Source organism: Echiichthys vipera (assembly GCF_963691815.1).
Source record: "Echiichthys vipera genome assembly, chromosome: 4".
NCBI classification, from domain to species: Eukaryota; Metazoa; Chordata; class Actinopteri; order Perciformes; family Trachinidae; genus Echiichthys; species Echiichthys vipera.
This window is the reverse complement of record NC_139829.1, coordinates 19,582,528-19,607,119: the sequence shown is the minus strand read 5'-3', so window position 1 is coordinate 19,607,119 and position 24,592 is coordinate 19,582,528. Positions and strand designations below refer to the sequence as shown.

General features: G+C 41.2%; 1 protein-coding gene across 1 annotated transcript; it reads right to left on the bottom strand.

Moving 5' to 3' along the window:
* Window positions 1-558: 558 nt before the first annotated feature.
* On the bottom strand, window positions 559-22,235 carry hip1rb (huntingtin interacting protein 1 related b). Its single transcript, XM_083911994.1, has 32 exons — window positions 21,944-22,235; window positions 12,253-12,316; window positions 11,574-11,716; window positions 11,391-11,447; window positions 11,102-11,182; window positions 10,898-10,974; window positions 10,591-10,652; window positions 9,598-9,738; window positions 9,373-9,430; window positions 8,946-9,021; window positions 8,537-8,704; window positions 8,375-8,430; window positions 8,218-8,290; window positions 7,572-7,755; window positions 7,409-7,497; window positions 7,192-7,308; window positions 6,998-7,099; window positions 6,607-6,801; window positions 5,670-5,817; window positions 5,394-5,480; window positions 5,176-5,283; window positions 4,863-4,999; window positions 4,165-4,275; window positions 3,998-4,056; window positions 3,793-3,823; window positions 3,609-3,671; window positions 3,358-3,458; window positions 2,971-3,076; window positions 2,730-2,853; window positions 2,588-2,649; window positions 1,819-2,049; window positions 559-1,720 (listed from the first exon to the last, which is right to left on the bottom strand). The coding sequence occupies exons 1-32, from the start codon at window positions 22,034-22,036 to the stop codon at window positions 1,712-1,714; spliced, it is 3,213 nt and encodes a 1,070-aa protein (XP_083768120.1). The 5' UTR covers window positions 22,037-22,235; the 3' UTR covers window positions 559-1,711.
* Between the last annotated feature and the right edge of the window lie 2,357 nt (window positions 22,236-24,592).

The following is a 24,592-nucleotide window of genomic DNA, read 5'->3' as shown; positions in this document are numbered from 1 at the left end:
GCTAACAAAACTATAAATCTTTTATTTGCATTGCTCATGTCCCCTGGTGTATCTTACTTTTTCCCTTTTTTTCTATCATTATTTTTTATCTCTATTAATGTGATGCTCCTCATATGGTTCGATGCATTAAGTGTATTTTTTAAAATCAATAAGGTTGATGAAAAAACCCATCAGAAAGCACCCGTTTTTGAGGAATTGAGGTACAGGCAGCCTTTAATAAGCAATATATAAAACAAATGACATTTTAGACAAAACGCTTCATTTAATATTATCACTGTATTAACATAAAACCAAGTGGATTTCATGGTAGCATTATGAAAAGGAAATATGCATAGAACATTTTTAGGAACTTTAAGCTACCAATATTGTATCGTAATTTTAATCAGTTTGAGTTAAAACTGTTGCCAATTACACCAGGCTGAGATTTAGTTTAATCTTAGATAACTTGGCCTGTTTCTTCTTGAACGTGCTTTGTGTGATTGTGTTGTTATTGATCAACTGTTTGTACAAATGATACCAAAAAAATCTTAAGATTGGAACAAGAAACACAACTGGACATTAAATCAAACATTTATTGTTCATTTGTTTGACATTTACACTTCTTACAAGGAGAAACCGCTATCATCTTTACTAAAATATATTAATAGATCTCAGTGTATAAAGACATTTGGTACAGAGGAAAGGACAGAACATAAAAAGATGCATTTTAAGACCCTGTATGAAGAGCTCCCAGAGGCAAAAGATAACTTGAACACATTTATATTGTACTTTAACTAACCCTAAATCTTCATTTAGCCTAAAAGAAGCATTGGACAACTAAGGACACCTACATCTGATATTTGTGTGCGAGCATTAAGTCGGTCTGTATGCTTTAACATATTATCCAGGTTCTCTAATAAAAGGACATTCAAGAGCTGAGTGTAGATATAAATGATACTGGGTGTGAGTGGCACACTACTAAACAGTCTGAATGTCTCTACAGGTGAGATTCACTGCATGAGTACAGCACATGCCAAGGCCTCTGAGACAATCCTGTACTGTGGAGAAAGAAAGCTGCACATTAGACGCACACTGTCCAATATGAAGGCAGAGGTATGTAAAACTTTTGCAGCAACATGGACACATAATGTGATTCCCCACCGCAACATAAATAGCACACAGTGTACATTAAGAAAAATGTGATGTGCTCTGTAATGAACATCCAGAACAGTGTGCAAAAAGGCTGTCCAAAGTATAGTGAACTGGTGACATACAACACATGCTGTCAGTTTGTGTATTATCAAGGTTTGTGATCTAAAAGCAGCAGCAGGACTTAGTCAACTAAAAGGTTTGTGATGCAGAAAAAATATATACTTTCACACAACCTAAACATATAATATTAACCTTCTTTTGTTCTTGATGCCAAATACTAAAATAAAAAGGGTTCTGCCTGAATGGCATGCGTATGTTTCTTTTTAAAAAAGGTGGGGGTAAATACAGTATATCCCTCATAGGCATCAAGGGTCAAAAATCAGGCTTCTGGTCCATTTTGGCAAAAAGACAAAACATTTAAAAAAAACAAAGAGGAAGAAAGAAAGAAAAGGGTGAGATGCAGGATGAGGCAGAGGATTGTCAGCATGCAACTTAAAGGAACCGTATGTTCACAACAAGAGGATCCTTCTCTGGTCAGCCCAACCATCCGTTAGTGGAGTATTTCTCTTCTGCTCAGGCGTTACTTAAACTGCAACATATGGAAGAAAACATACAGATGAGAAGATTTATCAACAAGTTGCATCTTATTTCCGCACATGCAACACGCAGCCTCTTCCCAGCCCTTACCGGGGATTTGGGTGGTACATTGGGTTTTTGGGCCAACGCGGGTTTCCTCGAGACAGAGGGCTTGCTGGGTTTTGGTGACATGTTGGCAGGGTGAGCTAGCGAGGTTACTTCTCCGTTCCCCTCAGAAACCTGCTCTGAAGGAACTCCGGCCAAATTGTAGTGTTTCTTCCTCAACTCGCCCAAACGCAGGCGCTCGTTCTCTAAATGACTCTCTAATTCCAGCACTTTCACCTGGGGGGTCGGGAAACAAACAAGTTATTTCAACCCATTCTCATCCCAACTCAGCATGCATTGTCAGGGCCATCTGGCGTCACTTGTCAATGTCCTGGGCCGCACTGCGCATTAAACGCATGATGCTCCTGGTCATTGTTTTAAACACGGGGAACACGTTGTTTACGTTGTGAACTACCATAAAACAACGTAGTTTGGTTTAGGTCCTTAATATTACACCTGAGTAATAACATGGTAATAATGAGGTAACAGTTTATAATAGAGATAATTAAATAATACTCTGTAAGTAATAACCATGTTGTAGCTTGGTATCAACAGTGGGTGTAACTGGGTAATATTAGACTTACATTTAATAAGGGTAAAGAGGGTAATAAGGGGCCAAAAACAAAAAGGAAAATACATTAAAAAATGTATGAAGACTTATAAACTTACATTTAATTAATAAGAAATTTGAATAGTGAATGTTTTCAGTAGGTAACATATAAAGTAAAAGTAAGGCACATACACTTGCAGCCCGACTGTCCTGTGAGCAACTTACCTGTGACTCCATTTCTTCTTTTCTCAACTTGATGAGAGACATCCCAGAGAAGTCCATAGTTTCTGCACGTGAAAAAGTGTTTATTAGTCAGATGCCCATCAGAGTCTTCATTGATTTAGTGCACAGATCACATTATACTCACCTTTGTCCACCAGGTGCTCCTGGCCCGTCCTTGTTGAGGCGACCACATTGGCTGCCATTTCATTCACATGGCGAGAAGCCTGCTGGAGAACTGACAGCCTCTTACTGCTGCGGTCGGCCTTAACCTAAGTGCAGAGGAGAGCGTGTGAGTGAGACCAGAGGACACAGTTACAATGTAGTACATTTCTACGATAATAGGGTTTTTATTGTTGTATTTCTCTTGGAAATTAATTGACTCTCACCTTTGAGGCAGCAACCAGCTGTGCTGTGCTGGCAGCGATCTCGTGGGAGCAGACAATCAACTCTTCGTATTTGCCTGTGTGCAGCACCACCTTATCAGCAGACTCCCTGTGAGGAAGCAGGTAAAGATGTTTATTGTGCCTGAGCTGCAACCCAGCTAGCAATGTGTATCTGCTAGTGGCAATAATTTCCTTCTTAAAGACCAATTAAATTAATTAAATCTGAACTTTCTCTAAAATGTCACAAGTATTGACTCTTGTATTTGATATTAGCCAAAGAGCCACATCCCGTTTACTTTAAGAATTAGTTTGACAGTTGGGTTTAAAAATGCTACATGAAATACATTGACTGATATAAGAATAAAACATGTAATGTCCTGTGTAACTTACACCATCTCAGTGGCTCCCCATCCCACAGCCTTGGCAGCAGAGATGAGTCCCTCAGTCCAGCGAGAGTTCCTGGCGTAGAACTCCTTAATGGTGGCTGCGCCCTGAACAAGCCGCACAATAGTACTGTTAGTCCTGTAAGTCATTTTTCTGAATGGAGCAGCTCCCGGTTTTCTCTCAGAACCAAAAGCTGTTGAACTCAAACAAATATATGCTGCCAGTTTTAGCCTCCAAGTGAGAACAGTGTGACTCACCCTCCCACCCTCGACAATCTCCTTCTGCAAGTCTGTAGATGATATGATCAGCATACGGATGGCCTAAAGGAGGAGTGGAGGGTAACAGAAGAGAACACGTTCATTAGGACGTTAATTCTAACTAGGATATATGCAGAGTACATTTGGCAGTGGAGAACATACAGTTCATTAGTTCAAACAGTACCTTCATCAGGTCTGTGCAGCTGTTGAGGATTCTGTAAAAGAGAGTGAAAGAGTAGAGAATTAAAAGAAAAGGCTGACAGACAGAGGATGCATTCTGGTAATTATTAGTCTGATGAGTGATTTCCAAATCTGAAAGATTGTTACCACAAGCCTGATATTCATTAAATTTTAACGGACGATGTATCTCGTCCCAAAAATGAACAAACCTTTCATTGACCTCCAGTTTAATTCCTGATGTGTCCTTTCGTGCCTGATTCATCATTTCCTGAATACAGATACACATAGCATACATGATGTTTATCAGTTACAATAGGTACGCTCTGCAACATTACAAGTAAATTCATTACACAGTATTAAAGTTTACATTACTTACATCAATCCTGCGCACTGCATCCTCAATAGCCGCAGACGTTGCAGCCATTTCCTTATCGACCATATCTCCGAGCTCATCCTGACGAACGTCCATGCCTTTTGGCCGCAGCTCCTACATTATAATGATAAAGAAAAACACAAGTGAACGATGTTGGAAAGGACTTAAAACTTGCCGGTAAAACCCAATAGATTTGATGGTAAAATGATCAGTATCAGTAATCGAACACCCACTGAGATTGAGTCCAAGCTGGAGGCAAAATATATATTTTACCAACTTATTTTTGACGACCTCGGAAAGAAAATAATATAGTGGTTAAATTGAGAGTTAATTTCTATTTTAGACCAGCTTATTACCTATGGGTGTTGAATTGCTGACTTGCTGATTTTTTACCACACTATCCCAGAAACTAGTTTCAGAATTAAAAAGGTAAAAAAGCTAAATAAAGAGAATGATAATGTGGTACTGCTCTCTTTGTTTGCAGCTAACCCACATCACGCTACTGAACACTATGCAGACAAGGTCATATTCATAATCATATTTTTAACATTAATCGTCTGCAATCAGGAAACTGACAGAAAATGTGTATTCATTTAACAAACATACTTCTGTACATCTTGTGAACCTGGGTCTCCTTATCTAAACATAAGTAAAGAACCTGGAAGCTACTGGTCGTACATTTAATTTAAAAAATCTCTCACCTGGCCCAAGTACAGGATCTTTTGAACGATCACGCGAACGGAGGCGGGGTCTGCCCTCTGGAGGGTAGTCTTGGACTTCAGGTCCTTTAAGAACTGCAGACTCTCAGACGCACAGCCTCTGCAATTCTCTGTCAGTCCTGAGGGGTGTGAAAGGGCAGTGATCGACTACCGTACACAATGCTGCACAACGTGGAGCGCACATTCTTCTAAAGTTGAGGTTCGAAATTGAAACTGGAAGTATTAATCTGACTAAGATGTGCTATGCAAATATGACTGGTGTAAATGTCAATGAGGTAATCCAGATATTCCTTACGGTCTGCATGGTCAGTGGGTGCCATGTGTGCAGTGGCGCTCCCGTTGATGATTGTATCCGCTGCCAAGTGGGAAAACTGGGTCAGAGCCCTCAGCAGCCCTCCAGCATCTGCTTACAAGAACATACAGTAAGAGAGCGTTGTGCTATGTTAACAAACCGGCCACAAACTCCCATGAGGTCAGCAGGATCATGTTGAATAAGAAGCAATGCAAACTCACCCCCCATATTACTCAGATAATCTGCGTGGCCCTTTTTCACTTTGTCTATGGACCCCAGTGTGGCCTCTGCCCGACTTACAAGGTAATCTGGGGTTGGAGGACAAACAGAGGTTTGAAAAAAAACAACAACATAAGACTTGTGAAAGTCTCCACAAAACAATGTTGTCAACCAGCTAGGGTCAAAATCTCTGATTTCATTCTCACACACACTCATCTCTTAATTGTACTTAATGTTTTCAGTTTATGTCTGTTGAAATAATAAAGCAGCGGTCTGACCTGGAGAGCTGGTGCAGCGTACATGAAGGGGATCATCCAGTTTACCAACAGCATCTTGGATGATGTTCTCGGCCTCTGTGACGGTGCCCTGCAGCAAAGCAAACTGCTCCTCCAGAAGCTTCTTCTTCAGCTGCTCCTCCTGACTCGACTACATGCGCACATACACACATAAATACACAATCAGAAGAACATGCATATGATTTAATACAAGAGAATTAGAATGACATACAACAATTTTTTTATCAGAGCATCTCATGACCGCTAATCTTGATATCTGCAGAGGCCCACTGCACCCAATAATACAGTTATCAACAACAAGATTAACTGTTAGATTAAAACAAACAAATGAAGCCTTTGTTCTTATTACCTTTATGTAGATGCAGTGTGTACAGTAAAGTGCAGGAAGTACAGATATATGCGCATAATACAATATTATTTTCAGTATCATGTGCAATACTACTTTTTCCATATCATAGTGAGATATATTTAATATGTGCAAGAGTGTGTCAACCAGTTTGGTTTTCTAAAATGCCTTAAAATCAGATTATGAGTCATGGTTTGATTAGTACAGCAGAAGTCTAAACTGCATGCCGATACTTTGACATAAATGGAAAAATCTCCAAATCATAATTTAACACATTGAGTACTATCTCAGGGTTATTATTATATTATTGCAAATCTACTAAACATAGCCACTGTATAAATATGCACAGTCACAATCAAGTTATGCCCTTCAAAAGTCATTGTTTTTCATAAAGGTTCAGATCTGCGCATGATTGTATGGTGATACCTGGGATTTAAAAAATTACTTCTACTAATCATGAGCCTGAAAGCTTTTTTAAAATACCGAAAATACTGCTGAATACAACTGCACGTATTTAGTGGAGAGTTGTCTCCTGTTCACACTGCTGAGTTTGGCTCGGCCATCCTGACTGACCTTCTCCTGCAGTTTGCCCTGCAGCTCTCCCAGCTCCCTGCTGTTCCTCTCTCGCTCCTGCTGAAGTGACGACTGCTGCACCTGCGCAGACTGCCGCAGAGACGACAGCTCAGCCTCCTTCTCACTCACAGATCGCATCAGATGCTCCTTCTCTGCCTGCAGAGCCGCCATTGAGCTGTTCATTTGCTCCGACGTCTGTCAAAAGACAGACAGAGAGAGAGAGAGTGAAGAGGGAAGCCAGAAGAGGCAGATGGTCGTGAGGGTCGGAAGGAAATGTGCGACATGCCTCATTCCTCTAAACACAGAACAACTCTAAATACTAAATGGTGGAGAATAGCTAAACATTATTGGTGTACGTTGCTTTATTATAATGTTACAGGTGAACACTCACCATCTCGCTGCTCTGCAAAGTCCCACTGATGCGCGTCACCTCTGCCATCTTCTCCTCCAGCTGTCTCTTCAACTTCTCCATTTCAAATTTCTGCTCTTCCAGCTACAACACAAAAGCATTATCTACATGCATCTACACCACGCTGCCACCTTGACTCCTCCATGTTTGTTTCTTTTAAAAGGAAAACCACCAACCTTCATGTCAGCTTCCTGTCTTATTCGATCAACCTCAAACGACAGCTGATGTTTGGTCCTCTCCACCTCTTCCTGGGTCTGCTGGGTTGCTGATAGCATCTTCACAGTGTCTGCACTCTGTCGGCGCATTAACACGTTTAGTGTTACCACACATAGCCAGGTGCTGACATCTAATTTAAAACAAACATCTCTGGACTGGTCTGCAGTCTGTCTGTACCTTCCGAAGCAGTTCAGCATGGCTGGCCACCAGCTCTGTGTGCTTCTCCTTCATCTTATTGTACCGCTGCTCAGTGGCCTGCGCCCTTTCTGTACAGAGAGATAAAAGCGTTGACCACATTTTGTCCATGTATATGAGGAACAGCACTGACTGTATGTCTTACTTTCTGCTTCAATGAAGAGGGCTTGTGAAGTCTCGTGTTCTGCGTTTCGGCGACGCGTCGCCTCCAGCTCCATGCGCAGTTGTTCATTTTCCACAAGAGCACGTTGTTTCTGTGCACGCTGTTCTTCTAGTTCGGCCTCCAAACTGTTGATTTGGGATTTCAGCTGCGTGATGTAACGCTGAGCCTTCAGGAGAGGAAAATTCACATCTGCACTTAAGGAATAATCTACTGGTGTCAGTACAAATCCAGTTTGTTCAATATTCAACATGACAAGATGTGTTTATAATACAAACACCACCTGCTCATCTGTTGATACCAACAATCTTATCACTTGCTCTTTTCAACTTTATTTCTGCTTTGTAGCAACAGAAAAACACAAGAGACACGGCAAGAGAGAGGAGAGATGACATGCACAAAAAAAGAGGTTGCAATCTAGATCTGTGACGTCAGAAATATCGACTGGACACTCTCGTCTAGTTCAGAGACTACTTGCCACATTCCACATGTCAAGAGCAGCATTTGCATCCACCCAACGCATGACCCAGATTCCTTTGCACGTAGATAAGGATGCCCTCTGCTGTCACACCTCTTCTATGGACACACAAAAAGCCTGAAACCTACAAGCAATAAGTGACTCAGTCCTTACCTCTGCTTTGACTCTCTCCAGTTCAGCTCTCAACAACTCCAGGTCCCGTTTCAGGCTCTCAATCTGGAGATCCCTGCAGGACAGCACACACAGTGAGAGTGTGCTGGCACAGACTTCACACTGAAACCAAATAGTCTGACTGACAATCACGGCTCACCTGTCATCAAAGCCTCCATTTGGAGGTCCAAACGTCTGATCAAATATGTCCGTTTGCTGAAAAAAGGTAAAATGATAAGTGAAAGAACATCATGGTACTATTGTATGTGTGCGTCTGTGAGTGGCTATATCCACGCACGCATCTGTGACTTTTGTGCCACACCTGTGGCTGTGCCTGTATGCTGGCTGCTGACACGTTGCTGATCTCGATGAGCGGCTCGGGATCGTCGTCATCGTCGTCTTGTTGCTCTGGTTCGTACTCATCAGGTATGACCACCACTGGCTTCACGTGCTTTGCCAGTGAGGCTGCATGCAGGAAGTTAGGCGGGGACTGACAAAGAGACAGACAAAAAGTTGGATATTGGTTAAATCTGTTACAGTAGGTTATTGATTTATTTATGGCCGACCCAGTTTTCATCATCGCATAACTGTAAATAATCATCCAATTTCTCCAGTTTGTAGCCAACAGTAGCAGTATTAGTTTGTTGTAAAATCTTTGAAATCCAAGATGGAGACTGTGACTCAGCACTGAAGTCATCCCACCGTCTCTCCCCATCCCTCTGAGCTCTTACATCAGGCAGTTTGGGGATCTGGATCAGTCTCTTGAAGAACAGCATGTCTCTGGCTTTATTGAAGAAGGTCTTAAGGCTGTGGGACAAAGGACGACAAGTTACTCGGCTTTCATGTCTTTTCACAGGTAGCAGGTATGGGAAACTATGTTATAATGCTTTACGTGTCTCAGTAAAATTGCACAATTTGTGATAAATAATAGACGTCAGCTAATAGCACCATCTCCCTAAACAGTCCTCTCTGAACTCAGCAGCAGAGATATAAATGCGTCTGTGACCGTAGCCCCGACTGACACATCACAAAGGGCGGGGGAAGGGAAGCAGCGATGGGCACATTTGCATGGGCACTGCTGGGTGAGGCAGGATTATGTTGCACACTACTCTCTCCCCTTTGGTGCGGTCACTCTTGCTGAAGCCGTGGATGACCTACCTGTGGAATTGGTCGTGGAAACGATCACGGTGTCCTTGTAAGGTGTCAGCAGGGAGACCTGAAATCCACAATATGGTACAAAGTTTTTATGCTTTGAGGAACATAAATTATCTCAAGGCAATAGTTTGAATTAGAGCCACACTTGCTTTATTTGTGGATATAGAACATTTAACACATTTATCCCAGAATTTAAAAGGCTAAGAGGGAGTCATAACTGTAACTTACAGGAATGCAGCTTGAATAGCAGCTTGACAGTGAAGTGGTAGAGGTGACTACAGTCCTGGATAACTTGGATAAGCGGAGCAAGCCGACACTGGCCTGATGTGAGAGTGGAGATGGCGATGGATGTGTTGAGCTGTCGGATCACTGGGAGAGAGATCAAAGACAGAAGCACACAGTGGATGTTAAGTATCCCCATGGACCGTCCCTTACCAAACATTTTGTAGAGGAGTTGTTTTTTCTGTGCTGCAACACTGACACAGATGATGGCCATTATTCTTCTTTGGTCCTGCTTTTAACTGTATTTTTTGTTTTTATGCTGTTTTTAAAAAATGTTGTCTTTATGTAAAGCTCCTTGAGTTGCCTTGGTATGAAATGTGCTACATAAATAAAGATGCCTTGCCTTTAGAATTTTGGGTCTAAATAATGCCCTTTTCTAGTCCTCAATGGATAAATGAGAAAGGATAGTGATACAAACATAGATTGTACCTTTACCCATTCTGTAAAACATCCTGATAATATAAGTACAAAAATTCAGTTACGGTTGCAGATTTTGTGCCAGTGATTTCAGTATGCATACAAGTACGCCTCTTTAACAGTGCAGCTGCAAAATCTTGTTTACGGTGTTTGAGACTTGATCCTGGGCCTCCACCCTGTAGTCATGGGAGGAGCATACCGCTGCAGTTGCAATGGAGCAAATCGACTTAATGTCTTCTAATTGAAGGCATTTCCTCATCAGTTAAAACAAATTTAGGCGTAACAGGACATGAGTTAAAACTGGACCATGTGACTGAAATCACATTCTTCTAAAAAATGGACAATGCGAAAACAGGCAGGACAGAGGAAGAGTTGCTCATAATGTCCCCTTCTTCAAAGGGCTCTCAGCACATTGTACATAAATAGATAATGTGAGCAGGCTACAGCCCTCTACCGTAGCTCAAGTTTCTCTTCCTTAGAAGAGTAGGATGGGGGGAAAGGTGAGAGGAGGGTTTTTTTCACCTGTCTCAGCCAGCCTGAGCTCTGCATCCATGTAATCAAACACCTCCACTGTGAGCTGGAACCTGCAGGAGAGAAGGTGATACCTTTGTTAGACAGAAAAGTGGCCCCGCTCAGACACAATGATGATGTGACCCTGTGAAATGAACAAGAAGCAGGGCTTGTCTGTTTATTATTATTTAACTCCTTTGGGTGGACTGATTAGCTGTGCTTATGACTGATGAAGATGAGGATGATGATGATTGAGGATTTAAGGCCAAAGAGACACTTAAAAAAGTCACTGTGTGTATTTTTGTATTTATAAACTCACACATTGTTAATGTCGGTTCCTGCAGTGCGCTCCAGGACTTCATCTGTGACCTCCAGGTTGGGTGGGATTTCTGAATGCTGCAGAGGTACAGTTTTAGTTTAGTGCCTATTCCCATCCACAGTGTGAATTCCTAACATTTTGCTTAATCATCCATTGCTGTATGTGCAGCTTGGTAACATACAGTGTGGTGCGAATATATCTTACCTTCACATGAAACTCCATTTTGGTGCAGAGCAGCTTGCTATACAGAGCCACCAACTGTCCGTATTTGTCATGGAGGTTGCTCTGGGAACCACAGAAGCAAGACAGGCAATAATTAAGCACACATAATAAAAATGAGAGCAAGAATAGTTTCTTCTTTTAAATCTTGTCAAACAGAAGCTCTTTTTTTTCTTTTACTGGAGGGGGATTGTTTCAGGCTTCACAGGAAATCCAGCTATCACACATTTATATATCTCTCCGTTTTCTTTTTAAATAATTTTAAAAGACTCACCCACAGTTTTCCAATTTCAACTAGAGAACTGTGATGCCTCATGCAGTCTTGTAGAACCTGTGAAGGTGACAGCTTGAATGAACAACTCTAGTGGTCACATTTAAATAAAGCGATGCTTTTGCCTTTTGGACAAAGCCTTACTGTACAAAGTTAACCGTAAGAGAAGGGTACATGGTGCCGTACATTGCGGTGTCCGTCCCGCAGGACTTTGTGCAGTACGTGGCAGAACTTCCAACTAAGGATGGAGCTCCCAGCCAGAGGGAAGCCCAGAGCGTAGGACCAGAAGGTGAAGGCTCCCTTCTCCCTGTGAGTCCCCAAGATGATTCCTGTTGGCCTGTTGTTAAGGAAGCACAAACTATCACAGGACTGCTGGCTCTTTTACGTACAACAGGTGCCATTTCCCACATACAATGTAAAAACTGGAAAACATACATGTTCTTGAGAGCTATCTAGGTAACCTTTTGTATTTCTCTGTCTCATATCTCATTACTTTATCAATATGCCGTTACTTTATCCTCCTTGGATACATTATTCTTAATGGTAACCCCTTTGTGTACCATCACAGAATTGAGCATTCCCATACCTTTGACCTACACATCCAAAAAAAGTGTTTTTCTCTCTCTGTAGTAATATTTTGGAAATGTATCAAATTACAAAATAAACATTCTCCGAAAAGTGCTGTTTCATGATAACTTGATAATGTAATCAACATGTTAACTGTGCTGACACATTTCCCTCTATGAAGGTAAATGACGACAAAATGTCAACTCAGTCCAAAAACAGAGAAACTAACACACATCACTGATCCAAACAAAACAGAATAACTCTACTGATGTTGATTTTTTTTTTCTTTAAAGGATACGTCGTGCATGTTTCTCCTTCACAGGTGTCTCAGTGGAGTTGATGGCCTTGCTGATGCTGCTAAGCTGAAAGGAGAAGAAAGAGAGTAGAGGAGAGAAGTTAATCTTAGATGTTGTTCGGCTTGCTTTTCCACCCACTAGGGCTCACAATGTATATAACAAAATATACATAAGTCATGAGAAGTTAAATAAAGACCAGGAGGAAAACAAATGATAACAGGCTCCTCGGCTATGACAGGAATTAATCAGTGAAACAATGGCTCCCCACTGTGTACACACAGCCTTGTACAGACGTTCTCACCTTATGTTTAGCCTGACATTAACTGACCAAAAACAGACTTTAATGAAGGATGAACTAGAATCCTACTAGCATATGAGCAGCTTGCCGATTTGAATGGTTGTGATGCTAAGATGAGCCTGACTTAAAATCTAAGGTGACCACAGAAAAGAAGTCATTTGCACTTTCTTTTGTTTCTTTGCCAGTGGTACAGTATCACAAACATCTTGATTAAGATATGTGTCAATGTCTCGTGCTGCCAAGCGCCCTTTCATGTGAACAAAATGAAGGTGTGTGGTGTTAAGCTTTATGCCTTGTCATCTACTGGAACTCAGATCAGAGGAAACAATTCCTGCATCTAAAAAGATAGCATCACATAAATAATCCTCCTGATAACGAGAGCCTGAGAGAGAGAGAGAGACTGTCCCCAGAGCTGCTCTGCAACCTGTCCAGCTGGTAAAACAAGTGTCGCTGAAAAAAAGAGAAGGAAGTGAGAGACAGAAACACACACAGTCTGGATCTCCACACTGTTGGATGTGTGTCCCCGTGGACATTCACTTATTTCGATGAACCTCGGATACAGTGCCCCACAGAGGCAATATGATAACTGCCTGGTGTGGCCATGTTACACTAGACCACTCTTGTCATGGTCAACCCCCTTTTTGTGCCAATAAAATTATATGTCAAAGACATAGGAAGCAATCTTCTCTGCTGAAGTGCTAATGAGCAAGACGCTTTTTATTATGCTAACATTTCTCTGCGCTTCCCTCACTCATTTCTCGTCCTTGCGTCTTAGCTCTTCCCAGGGAGGGGGCGGGGGTGGGGGGTAGCGAGGTAGAGAGAGAGAGAGAGAGAGAGAGAGAGAGAGACGAGGGCAGAGGAGCCGAAGCTGCCAAACGAGCTGCTTTAAACTGTGAGACATTATACGCCACGTCACTTGATAAAAGACTTCCGAGTTAGGATGCACCTGTGTTTCCTCACTCTAAGCTCCGCCAGAAGCCTCCTCGAGGTGCATTCAAGGGATGATGAAGTTCCTCCATGATAGCAGAGGGAGAACAGTTTCCAGGTCACGGGAAAAGAGACACGAGGAAGTGTAAGTTATCATAATGAAAAGCTCCAACTGAATCCAGCTTCAGGGCTGTTGTAATGTCACCGCCTATATCTTATAGGTCTATATCCAAGTAGCACATCCTAAATAATGTTTTTAGAAACAATCAAATGTGCAAATACATTTTAGGCTTATCAACAGACTTCTCAATTTAGGGAGAAAAACAAACCTTAGGAAAAAAGGAAAAAAGAAACAAAAAAGTGATACAGTGGACGTGAGTTATGAGTGGATGTGAGTCTTTCATGAGTTATTTCAAAGACCAACTGATTTCCAAGATTTTTTTAACTAAGTGACCATGAGAAGACTGAGCAGCGCACGTTTAAAGTGCCATTTGAATATACTGTATAACATAATAAATTATGGATTCTTTCCCCCTTTCTCCCTCTATTTCCCTCCTCTTCTATTTTTTTTTTTTTTTAAATCTTTTGTTGTGTATGCATTACTATCTTGTTTGTATTAGTAATTTTGCAAATACTTTTGTTTTGTAAATACATCTATTTTGTTCTCTCGTTTTGTAAATTCTTGGTTTGTCACTAATAAATGAAAAAAAAATTTTTTCATTACTTTTTTGATGGGAAAAAAGGCGGGATGAGAGCTGTGATTTGCACAGAAAGAGAAAACATTAAGAATATTTCGTAAAAATTTGATGACGTGCTGTTCAACTGCATTTCCATGAAGACCTTTGAAAATAGTAAAAAATGTATTTGTCTTTTTGGTCGGGGCACATGATAACAAAGGGTTGTTAATATTTCTCTTACTCCTCCTTCCCCCATCTTTTAAATTTGAATTATTCACCAAAATTTATTTCAATTGGAGCCTGATTGCACAGCAGAGGAATGTATCCCTTATACAATCAAACAAGCATGACAATGATGTTGCCTTTTGATTTGAAACAGTGACTCACAAGCACATAATGATTACATAATGATCAAAATACAGCACAATTACCCTCTACTACTGCGACACCACCCACAGCTAAATCAGGCTTAAAACGCCATGTTGTAAACCGCCTTAAGTCACAATTCAGTGCTGTGTTTTGTTTGAGGGAAGTGTGCTGAAAACGTACACTCTCCAGCCTGATGTCCCACTGAGGTGTTGCAATCAACCTAACCTGCGCGTCTTTGTTAAAATCAGCATGAAAAGCCAGGACAGCTTGGGAAAAAAATGCAGATTTCTATATTTTTTTCCAACATGCTTAGCCAGGATTATTTTTCAGGTTCATATTTGTATTTTGGGTTTCTACTAGAACATGTTTACATGCTTTAATGTTCAAAAAACAGTCTAAAATCTCATAACAGCCATACAGAAGTCCTAACAAATTGTTTTAAGGAACAGTTTCTGAATACGGGTGTTGTTTATTTGTCAGTGGATTCAGTGTTTTGTGCTTTCACAGTATTTATATAGCCCCGTTACCCATTTTATAATCAAAACATACATGGAAATCTCACTTTTAATGGAACCTTAAATATTTAAGGACGTGGGTCAAACCTTTAACCAAAAACCAAGACTCAAATGTAGTACAAAAGCACACGTGCCTTGTGCCGTTTTAAAACATCTGTTGAGGTTCATAATATCTGTCTGATGCTAGCCAGCTTCCCTATCACAGTATTACATAAGACACTAATCCAACATACAGCTCAAGCATTAAAGCAGCAACATCTTCAATCTCTGCCTCTCTTCTCAAAGTCATCATACGCATAAAAACAGTCTCCTTAAACATGAGTGCATACTTATTATATGTAGTAGAAGTGACAGCATAAGACTCTGGTTCTTTGGTCTTACCCTCAAACACAGGCTTTGAAATCCATGTCACGTCTTTATTTGAAACATAATCACATATCAATGGCAGAGACTCCTAATCCCACAAAACACCATAAAAGCCTCTTTAATACATAACAAAACGTGGGAGTTGCCGCCCCACCCCAATCCCCACAGAACCACCAAAACATACATGGTCACACAACAAAGCACAGAGGGGCTACTGTGGCGGTCAGAGTGAGAGAGGAGGGTACTGGTTAATATGAGACTCCCACTCGCCTGCTTCTGACGCAGATGAACTGCTCGTTCCTCGTTTACACAGGGCAAGTGCAGTGGGCTAGCATGGAGGCCTGTGCGACAATGAGGGGTTTGTTTGGGGAGGAACGCCGACAGCTGGGCTAGAAGATTGGGTTGGATGGGGGCCGCGCTCTGGCACACAGAACCTGGCACTGAGGCCTCAACAGATGGCAGAGGAGCAGGGAGGCTGCAGGGAGACTCTCATAGTACATCAGAATGGCTGTCAGTCAGAGAGCAGCGAGAGAGCGAGGAAAGGGACCGGATGGAGGAGAACACTGAATGCAGGACAATTGGCGAAGAGTGACCAAATACTACATACTGTCAACTGTCATAATACGCGCAGGACCACCAGCTAAATATACTATAATATACTATAGCTAAATTCTGTGTATTATTTCTGTGTTTTTATGTGTACATTTGTACTTTTCCGTCTATTATTCTCTTGAGTAACCTTTTTGTCAATAAAACATTTACTGTACTTGTTTTCACTATAACTGAGAAAAGCTACCACACGTGATTCAAAGACTTACTATCAAGCCCCTCATCAACCTACACATAGGTCACACACCAACACAAACACAGACACCATTTCCTGAAAGGTAAGTCAGATGAAATCCAAACTTTCTTACTAACAGAGAGATCCGGTCCAAGCCCTCCAGACATGCTGACACTGTCGACTGCCCAACAAATTAGTGCTGCATCTGGTTCAAGCGTCAGTAAATCCTCTGTCCAGCAGAGAGGAGAAGTGAGAGGGAGGGAAAGCCTGGACTAATCCCCAAGGCCTGCCGTAAGGTATTGCCAGCTAGCATTACTTTAGCCTTGACGCAGTACACCCTCCACGCTGCCCGAATACCTCCAACCTTGAGGCGTGTCTGTCTTACCTTGTCATCTTTGCCTTTCAGCAGCGTGTCCATGTGCTTTGACATCCTGGTGCGGCAGAGCGTGTGAAGTTAATGAAGTCAAAGCATCGACGCTACACCTGAGCTGCTGCTCACTGGACATAATGCCCCGAGGCAAGAGCACTTATTGCAGGTCCTTATCAGCTTAATTCAACAGACTGCTGCTGGGTCTGACAAGGTCACAAAAAGACTTTAGCACAGCTCACACCTATTAGCCACATGTAGCAATTCACCTGGGCAGTGTATTAAATCAGTGTGTCACAGAAGCAACAAAGGAAATGCAAAGTGAGAGGTTAAATGTCCTTGACGCCACTTTCAGTCAACACAAAAACATCACAGCTTTCTCCACTTAATATTTTTTTTCTCAGATCAAATATTATTATTATTTTGTTGTTATTTTGATATTTTATTATCTTATTATTATAATGCTCCTCTCCTCCTGCTTCTTTGTCCCTTTTCTAATCAAACAAGCACAGCCTCTCCCACATCAACACAGGCAATGATCCTAACACAAGCCTCGACTGGACATTGACTTTTGATCTCCGTCTTAGTGATGGTTGGAAATGAACATAAATATTTTTGCGCGACTCTGGTCAGCCTGTTGAACGCGCCAAATACTCTTGAACCCCTGACTTCTCTTTATTGCTGGTACTTCTCACGTTGCCTGCTACGGTAGTGCACTTGTTTAAGGAAGGAAACGGGACAACCAATGAATGAGCGGTTGTCAGCCTCTCTGTGACGTCAATGAGTGACTTGCGTCGAGACAGCCTGGCGCGTACATAATCTACCTACACACAAGTGGGATGCTGAATCAATGCATTCGTATTTTAGGTCTCGCAGTCAAACATGTCCTATAAAATAGTGTCAGAGAAACTGACACTATTTAGAAGAAATTATAAAAATTGAAAAGGTTCGATACATTCAAGCCCCTTTCACACATGTACAGCAAAACTGAAATTATAGACATTACCTGGCAGAGCTGTATGTGAGAATGTAAATGTCAGAATGAGTTGGCTCAGACATCAAAAACAGTTTGTCCTCAAGGCTCCCTAAGTATCAAGACTGTTTAGTGTCAGAGAGAGCCCATGAGTAAACAGTGCAGCTCATTGTGCAGCTAATTGCGCGCTGTATTCACGGTGAGCGAGTTGGCGTGTTCATGGTGTCTCTTGCCAAAACCGAAAGAAAACAAATCTCTGAGGGTGAAGAAGAAGAAGAAAAGTGATTTACACAAGGACAGACTCAGGGACTTCTGTCAGTAATGGACGACGCAAAATCCTCAGACAAATTCTAGAAACATGAGAGTCTTGTTTGTTTATGACCAAATTAAGAACCGGCTGTATCAGTGCGGTGTAAATCATGTCACGTCCTGCATCCTGCCGCTCTACATAGGCGCCTCCTTCACCTAAACCAAACTATTTACAGTAAGTACAAACGCATCAGACATGGAGAATCTCCTGTCGTGTGCTGCATGTGTGAGAAGGAAACTATGATTGGACCGGATTCTCCTAACAATGTCCGGAGTTCATAGATGAAAACGGCTTTTATCAACTTGAAGGAATGTATTCTGTGAAAAGGATCGGTGCACCCATCCCTACTCCCTCTACCTGCACATCTGTCCTTAAACAGATGTATCAAAATCACTCCTCCAGCCCAGAAACCACACATGGTGTTCATCTGTCTTTAGTGCTAACATTTAGACATAGAAGTAACATGTGAAACAACAACAAATGTTGTTCATACATGATATATATTAACAGGTTCAATGCAATAAAAAGGACACACCTGGACAATGGCTACTACGGAAAACCTTGGAACTACAGACAAATGGAGCATTTTGTTATAGAAGCTTTTTCACAGTGATAAACTTATACTGAAGAGAATAATGCTTTGGAAAAGGGTCAACAAAGGGTAGTTAAAGAACCATCTCTTATTATTAGGCTATGTCTACTTTAATTATTAAAAGTGCATCCACTAAAATACTCAAAAGATAAACAGATCTTTAGCACTCAAGAAGGTTGGCAGAGCTGTTTAATTAGCTCATGATGCCCACAATGTTCATGGTTATGTGTGGCTGCGGACCATAATGGAAGCCAGGGCACAGCATATTATGATTAAAGAACCATATCATAAATGTGGTATGATTACATTGTGTGAAGACTTTAATGTTGGTCTGTTTTCAGTGAAAACACAGGGGTATTATGGACATCAAGAGCACATGTTGTGTAAATAATGCATGAGCATTACATGTGTTCTTTGTACGGTTTATCTGCTCAACATACTTGACTCAATCATTTAGTGTGTAGAAATACTTTGATAGAAGGATTCAAATTAAAGTCATTGCTCAAATCCATTTTTTCTTTGTTGACAAATGCTGACGTAAGACCTCACTAGAAAAACAAAGACGTGTTTAATGCATCAGCCTTTTTTATTCAAGTGTGAAACAATCGCAACCAACGTGCTTTTAATTCTCTCTCCCACTCAGAAGCTGTGTTTACCCTCCAGTACTCCCATCCCCCTTCCCTCTCTCACGGGCGCTCACTCGGCAACAGGAGAGAGGGAAAGCAAACACTACACACAAACACACAGGACGCTGTGTGAGACATTTCACCTTGGGAAACGGAGGTCAACATAAAGAGGAGAGAGTGGAGCAGGAGTTTCAGTCAGAGGACTGGATGAATCAGCAGTATTGAGAAACTCTACGACGAGAGAAATTTAAATAATACATAATAGAGAAATATAGGGGCTCCTTCCTAGACATAAACACCACAGGTTCAACCTAAAAGAACACTTATTCAACCAATAGTTGCTATGTTTGTCATTTCAAACAGCTCGGTTAGTGGATAATAAACCAGTTCAACAGTTGAGTCTCCACATCCAGCAAACTCCAATAATCAGGAGTCGGATTCTGTCATACGGCCCACCTCATTTGCATATTGCCCGGTGGATTCATTCAACTGAGCGGTGACACCCGACAGTCATTCATATTAAACAAGAACACCATTCAGAGCAGTTCATTTTCCTTCATTCTGAATAAAGCTGCAACGATTAGTCAATTAATCGATCGACATAACAAATAAATAAATAACTGTTTTGATAATGGACTAATTGTTTAGGTAATTTTTGATCCAAAAGTGGCAGAAATTCTGTTTTCAACCTCAGATTATGGAGATTTCCTACGCTCCTCTGTTGTATATCATATTTATGAATATCTTTTGATTTTGTCTGACATAAGATATCACCTTGGATTTTGAGTAACTGGGATGGAAAATGTTCAGTATTTTATGACATTTTAGAAACTAAATAATTAATTTAGAAATGATTTGAATGAAAATAATCATTACTTGCAGCCCAACTCTGAGTATGCTGGGTTTTAAACAACACTTTAATCCTTTACAAACATGTTGAACATTTGTTGCACAGCATGAAACTGGTAATGCAACGATATCTACTTTTCAAATCAACAAATATGCAGTAACATTAAACAACATTAACATTAACTCAAGGCAAAAAACTTGAGTAAAAAATGGGACTGGGTAAAAGAAACAAGGTCTATTTAAATTTCTGATTATGATTCAAATGCTACATTCTCTTACTCTTGCTATTTTGGGAAAAAGGGACACAGAAGAAACACAAGCACTTCGGCTCCACCTCCACATGTGCTTCAAAAGCAAATAAAACACTGACAGAGGAGTATACACCCAGTGGAGTGAACGCTCAGCCCATTTCAGAGAGCATGATACTGAAAGTGCCAGCAGCTGTTTAACAGTTTGTTCAGTTGCCCAACCTCGTCTGAATCTCACGTTTCCATGTCAGTCTGGGGTGTGTGCTTGACTTGACGCCGCAGCTCTATGACCGGCAGGTTTGTCTTTAACAGCATTTACTTAACAATGCTGTCGACGCTCAAGTATCTTGTACGATGGTAAAGAGCATAAACAGTTTAACAGTTTGTTGATGAGAGGCTGTGCTTGTTTAATTAGAATGGCTGCAGAGAGGTCACAGCAAGAAACCACATGACACCTGTTGTTGCATGAAGAATGAGAGAAACCTCATTCCTTCAGTGCACACATTCAAGGAAATCAGATTCCCATGCAGTCTACAAGGCTGATATCTCAAAGTTAAAGCTTCTTTTCCCTTTTTTCTAAGTGCATAAGATAGAAACAAATGTGTGTGAGGGAGGAAAGGTGGCCAAACAGGAAGGACTAGATCAGCATGATACCAGTGGACAGACTTCAGGGAGGAATGAATTGTGTGACTATACACGGTGCCGTGTGGCCACGGTTGGCGTTAGGGCTACAACTAATGGTTATTTTCATTGTCAATTAATCTGCTGGTTATAGAAAGTCATAAAAATAGTGACAATGTCCACCAGTTTTTCTCAAAGGTCTTGTTTTTTTCCGTCAAAAACACAAAAATATCCAGTTTAAAATATGATTTAAAACAGTAAAGCAGGAAATCTCCATACGTGAGGCTGAAGAACAGAATTCTCACTGAAAAAAAACCTAATAATATTGCAGGGGCGGCCGGTGGCACAGAGGTCAGAGCAGTCGCCCCGTGTAAAGAGGCTGATGGTCCTTGAGGTAGCGGCCGCACATTCGACTTCGACCTGCGGCCTTTTGCTGCATCTCCCCCTCTCTCTCTCACCCCATTTCCTGTCTTTCCTAAATTATAAAGGCTTGAAAAACTGCCAAAAAATATCTAATATATATATATATATATATATATATATATATATACGGTATAGTCGGCAGTTATTTTTCTGTTGATCAGTTAGTCGACTAATCAGATGCACATTATACATTTTGTTTGAATGGACAAATCTCTCAGAACATTTTGAAAATGAAAATAAAAAGTTTGTCCTAATGTGGCTCATTTTCTGTTGTGTAAATAGTCTTACACTAGAAGTTGAGGTGAACAGATATAAGGATTAAAAAACATAATTTAACACACGCACCTGCAATTCTACACTTGTGAGGACCCTCATTGTCATAATGCTTCCCCTAACCTTTACCATCCACCTCCTTACCTAAACCTAATGATAACCTGAACATTAGCACCAACTCTGAATCCTTTGTCTTTTAAGTTGTGAGGACTAGTCAAAATGACACACACACACACACACACACACACACCCCTCGCTCTAAGCTGGCCGTAATTGGACAATTTCCCTTCAAGACATTTGATTCACATATCAAACACTGAATTCCCATGGCAGGGTGTTAATTGGAAACGTGGCCTATGCGGTACACAGTGAGCGCACACACACGGACACACACACACATATACACGGTAAAGCCACCGCAGGCCTGAATAAAGCGCAGGTTTCCTCCCGCAGTTTGCATTAAGTGCATTTTTACCTGCTGCTTGTCAAAATGCTCCCTCTCCGCTCCGAGGTTGGCCTCAGTCCGCCTGGTTTTCACCCGAGTGGGCACCTGTCTAATGCTGTTCATCCTCTAGTTTGGACAACGACGGTTCCAGAGGGGAAACGCTTTCGTCTGAAGACACGAAAATAAAACAAAAACCGTCCAAGCGAGAGGAAATATCAGAGGTTTCTTCTTCTTCTTCTTCTGTCTGGACTCCACACTCCCTGTGAGAGCGCAAAGGACATCTCCAAGCTGCGGCTCCACTGCTGGTGATGCCTCACGGCTGAAGGAGGAAGAGCGAGTGAGTGTTTGCTCGTGCGTTACGTGGACGGATCCTCCCCCAAGGTGGAGGAAATAATCATCATCATCATCATCATCATCATCATCATCATCATCATGTCTTCTGCCGCCGACATCCTCCCACACACACGCCAAATGTTCCAGTTTGTAACATCTCAGTGTTTTAAACAGACTTTCCTTGTGCTGCTGTGCGTATTCTTTTCTTTTTTTTTTGGTGCACGCTCTTCAGTGACGTCACCTCTATGAAATCAAAACACGAGGATTATTTCAGTGGGGCTTTTAATCCCGAGATTGCATTTTTTTTTACAATAACACTAAGAGTCAAGTAGTGGTGACATGAAATAAACCAGAGATGAAGCTCAAATTAATATCAGAGGCCGTATCTGTAACACAGCAATATGGGCCAGGATATTCTAAAAATGTATGTAGGCCTACTTACTATCAAGACTTTAATCCAGCATATCTAATACAAACAATGTTCAGGTACTAAAGCAAACTCAATCATGGTTAATATGTATTTATTGGCCCTGATTCTCAGGTTCATTCATTGTATTTTGAGTTTTTTGTAGTTTTACTTTTCAAAAAACACATTATTGTTCTCATACTGTCTGTTTGAATATATCTGTATTGTTGTTTCGTTTTAGTGCCTGTCTCTTTAAGCAGTCTGCTCTGTTCCAACACCCATACCTACCTTACTGTCATTACTATTAGTATGCCAGAAAAAGATTTATTCCCATTAGGCCAAAAATACCAGGATGTCCTAATGCATCTGGTTGGATTATGCCGTAAACCAGCATGCTTTTCTGGCTATTCTGACCCACAATCCTTTGTGCAGCATATATGAGCAAGAGGGTCAAAGATGAAGTTGCACTCTTATGAAGAAGTTTGTCCATTTCTCTGTGGATTTGTATACTTCCACAGTATTTATATAGCACCTCAATCTGCTTTATCATAAAAAAAGACATGGAAATCTCACTTTTTACAATATTGGATCTATAAGGGTTACACATTTTGTGCATCCAAGATGTAAAGACAAAAAAATGCAAACAATGCTGATAAGTCCTTTAAAATACATTAACAATGAAAGAGGAGAAGGAAAGCTGGTCAATCATCATCAATCATTTTTACCCTTTAGTGACTACAAACCCCGACGTCCTCACTCACTGAAATTCACTCAGGGACAGTTTCCTTATTAGGCTGCCCCCTCTTTACATCAACAAATGATAATGAATTTTCCACTCACACTCCCTGATATCATGGTTTTGCATGTTGCAAGCTTTACTCCACTTGGCATATGACCTGAGGTACGTGGAATAACCGGTTTGTTTCTCTCACTCACTGCTTCCTCCATCTTTTATCATGTCACTGCATCAGCCAAAACTTTCAGAGACAAATCAAACAATCAATGTACAAAGTCAACAGTGGGAAAGTGGACAATATGTGCAGTTCTTCAGCCCCTCACCAAGAGTAACTGTACATTTTATGTATGCTTTAGGCTCTGTCTGCGTTTCAGTCCTCCTCAAGGTTGTAGGACTGGAATTTCATGTTTGTTGCGTCGGGTGGAGTAGTGACCACGATGCTTTGTTCCCAAAGTATGCAGGTGAAGGAAACACAAGGGCTGATGGGACAACAGGAGAAGGGAACAAAAGGACGTGTATGCCCTGCAGGCTAAACTGGCTCTATCACATTTTTTTCATCTGAACACTGCACACACATTCTCAACCAGTCCCTGAGCTGGCAAGGTTCAACTCACATCCATTGATAAATCCGGAGCCCGGACATGAAATGACTAATAAGTCATGCGAGAATAGTTCAGTGCACTCTTCAGAACAGCAGAGATGGAAAGTTTCACCAGTTTCTTGTGTGTTATGTGTCTTGTTTTGTAAATAACTATGAATTACTTTTATATGAGAAGGTTCTCAGCAAAAAAAACCTGTTTGTTAAATGTTTAGCAACGCCTCACCTCTTTCACTTCTCACCCTCCTACTTCTTAAGCGATTCAGTTCTATTTTATTTATAGTGTCAAATCAAAACAAAAGTTATCTCAGGACCCTTTCCATATAGAGTAGATCGAGACCACATTGTTTGATTTACAGAGACCCAGCAATTCCCCCATGAGCACACTGCAGGGCTCTATGGTGGACAGCCATCTGCCTTTGACTGTTTGGAAGAAGCACAGCAACCATTTGTATGTCCAGCGTGAGTCTAAGTCCTTTAGGGCTGGGATGGCACTACACAACACTATACTGTGGTTGACTGTGTCGTGTGTCATCCCCTCTCTCCCTCTCTTCCTGCCCCTCTTCAGCTGCTCTAATAAAAAAGAAATACAAGCCCTACAAAATC

Excerpts from the sequence above, each read along its gene's own strand:
- hip1rb (XM_083911994.1), bottom strand. The coding sequence starts at position 22,036 with ATGAACAGCATTAGACAGGTGCCCACTCGGGTGAAAACCAGGCGGACT. Across the intron at positions 8,705-8,945 it reads AGATCCCCAAACTGCCTGAT|TCCCCGCCTAACTTCCTGCA; the intron begins GTAAGAGCTCAG and ends TCTCTTTGTCAG. Across the intron at positions 7,100-7,191 it reads GACAGGAAGCTGACATGAAG|CTGGAAGAGCAGAAATTTGA; the intron begins GTTGGTGGTTTT and ends TTTGTGTTGTAG.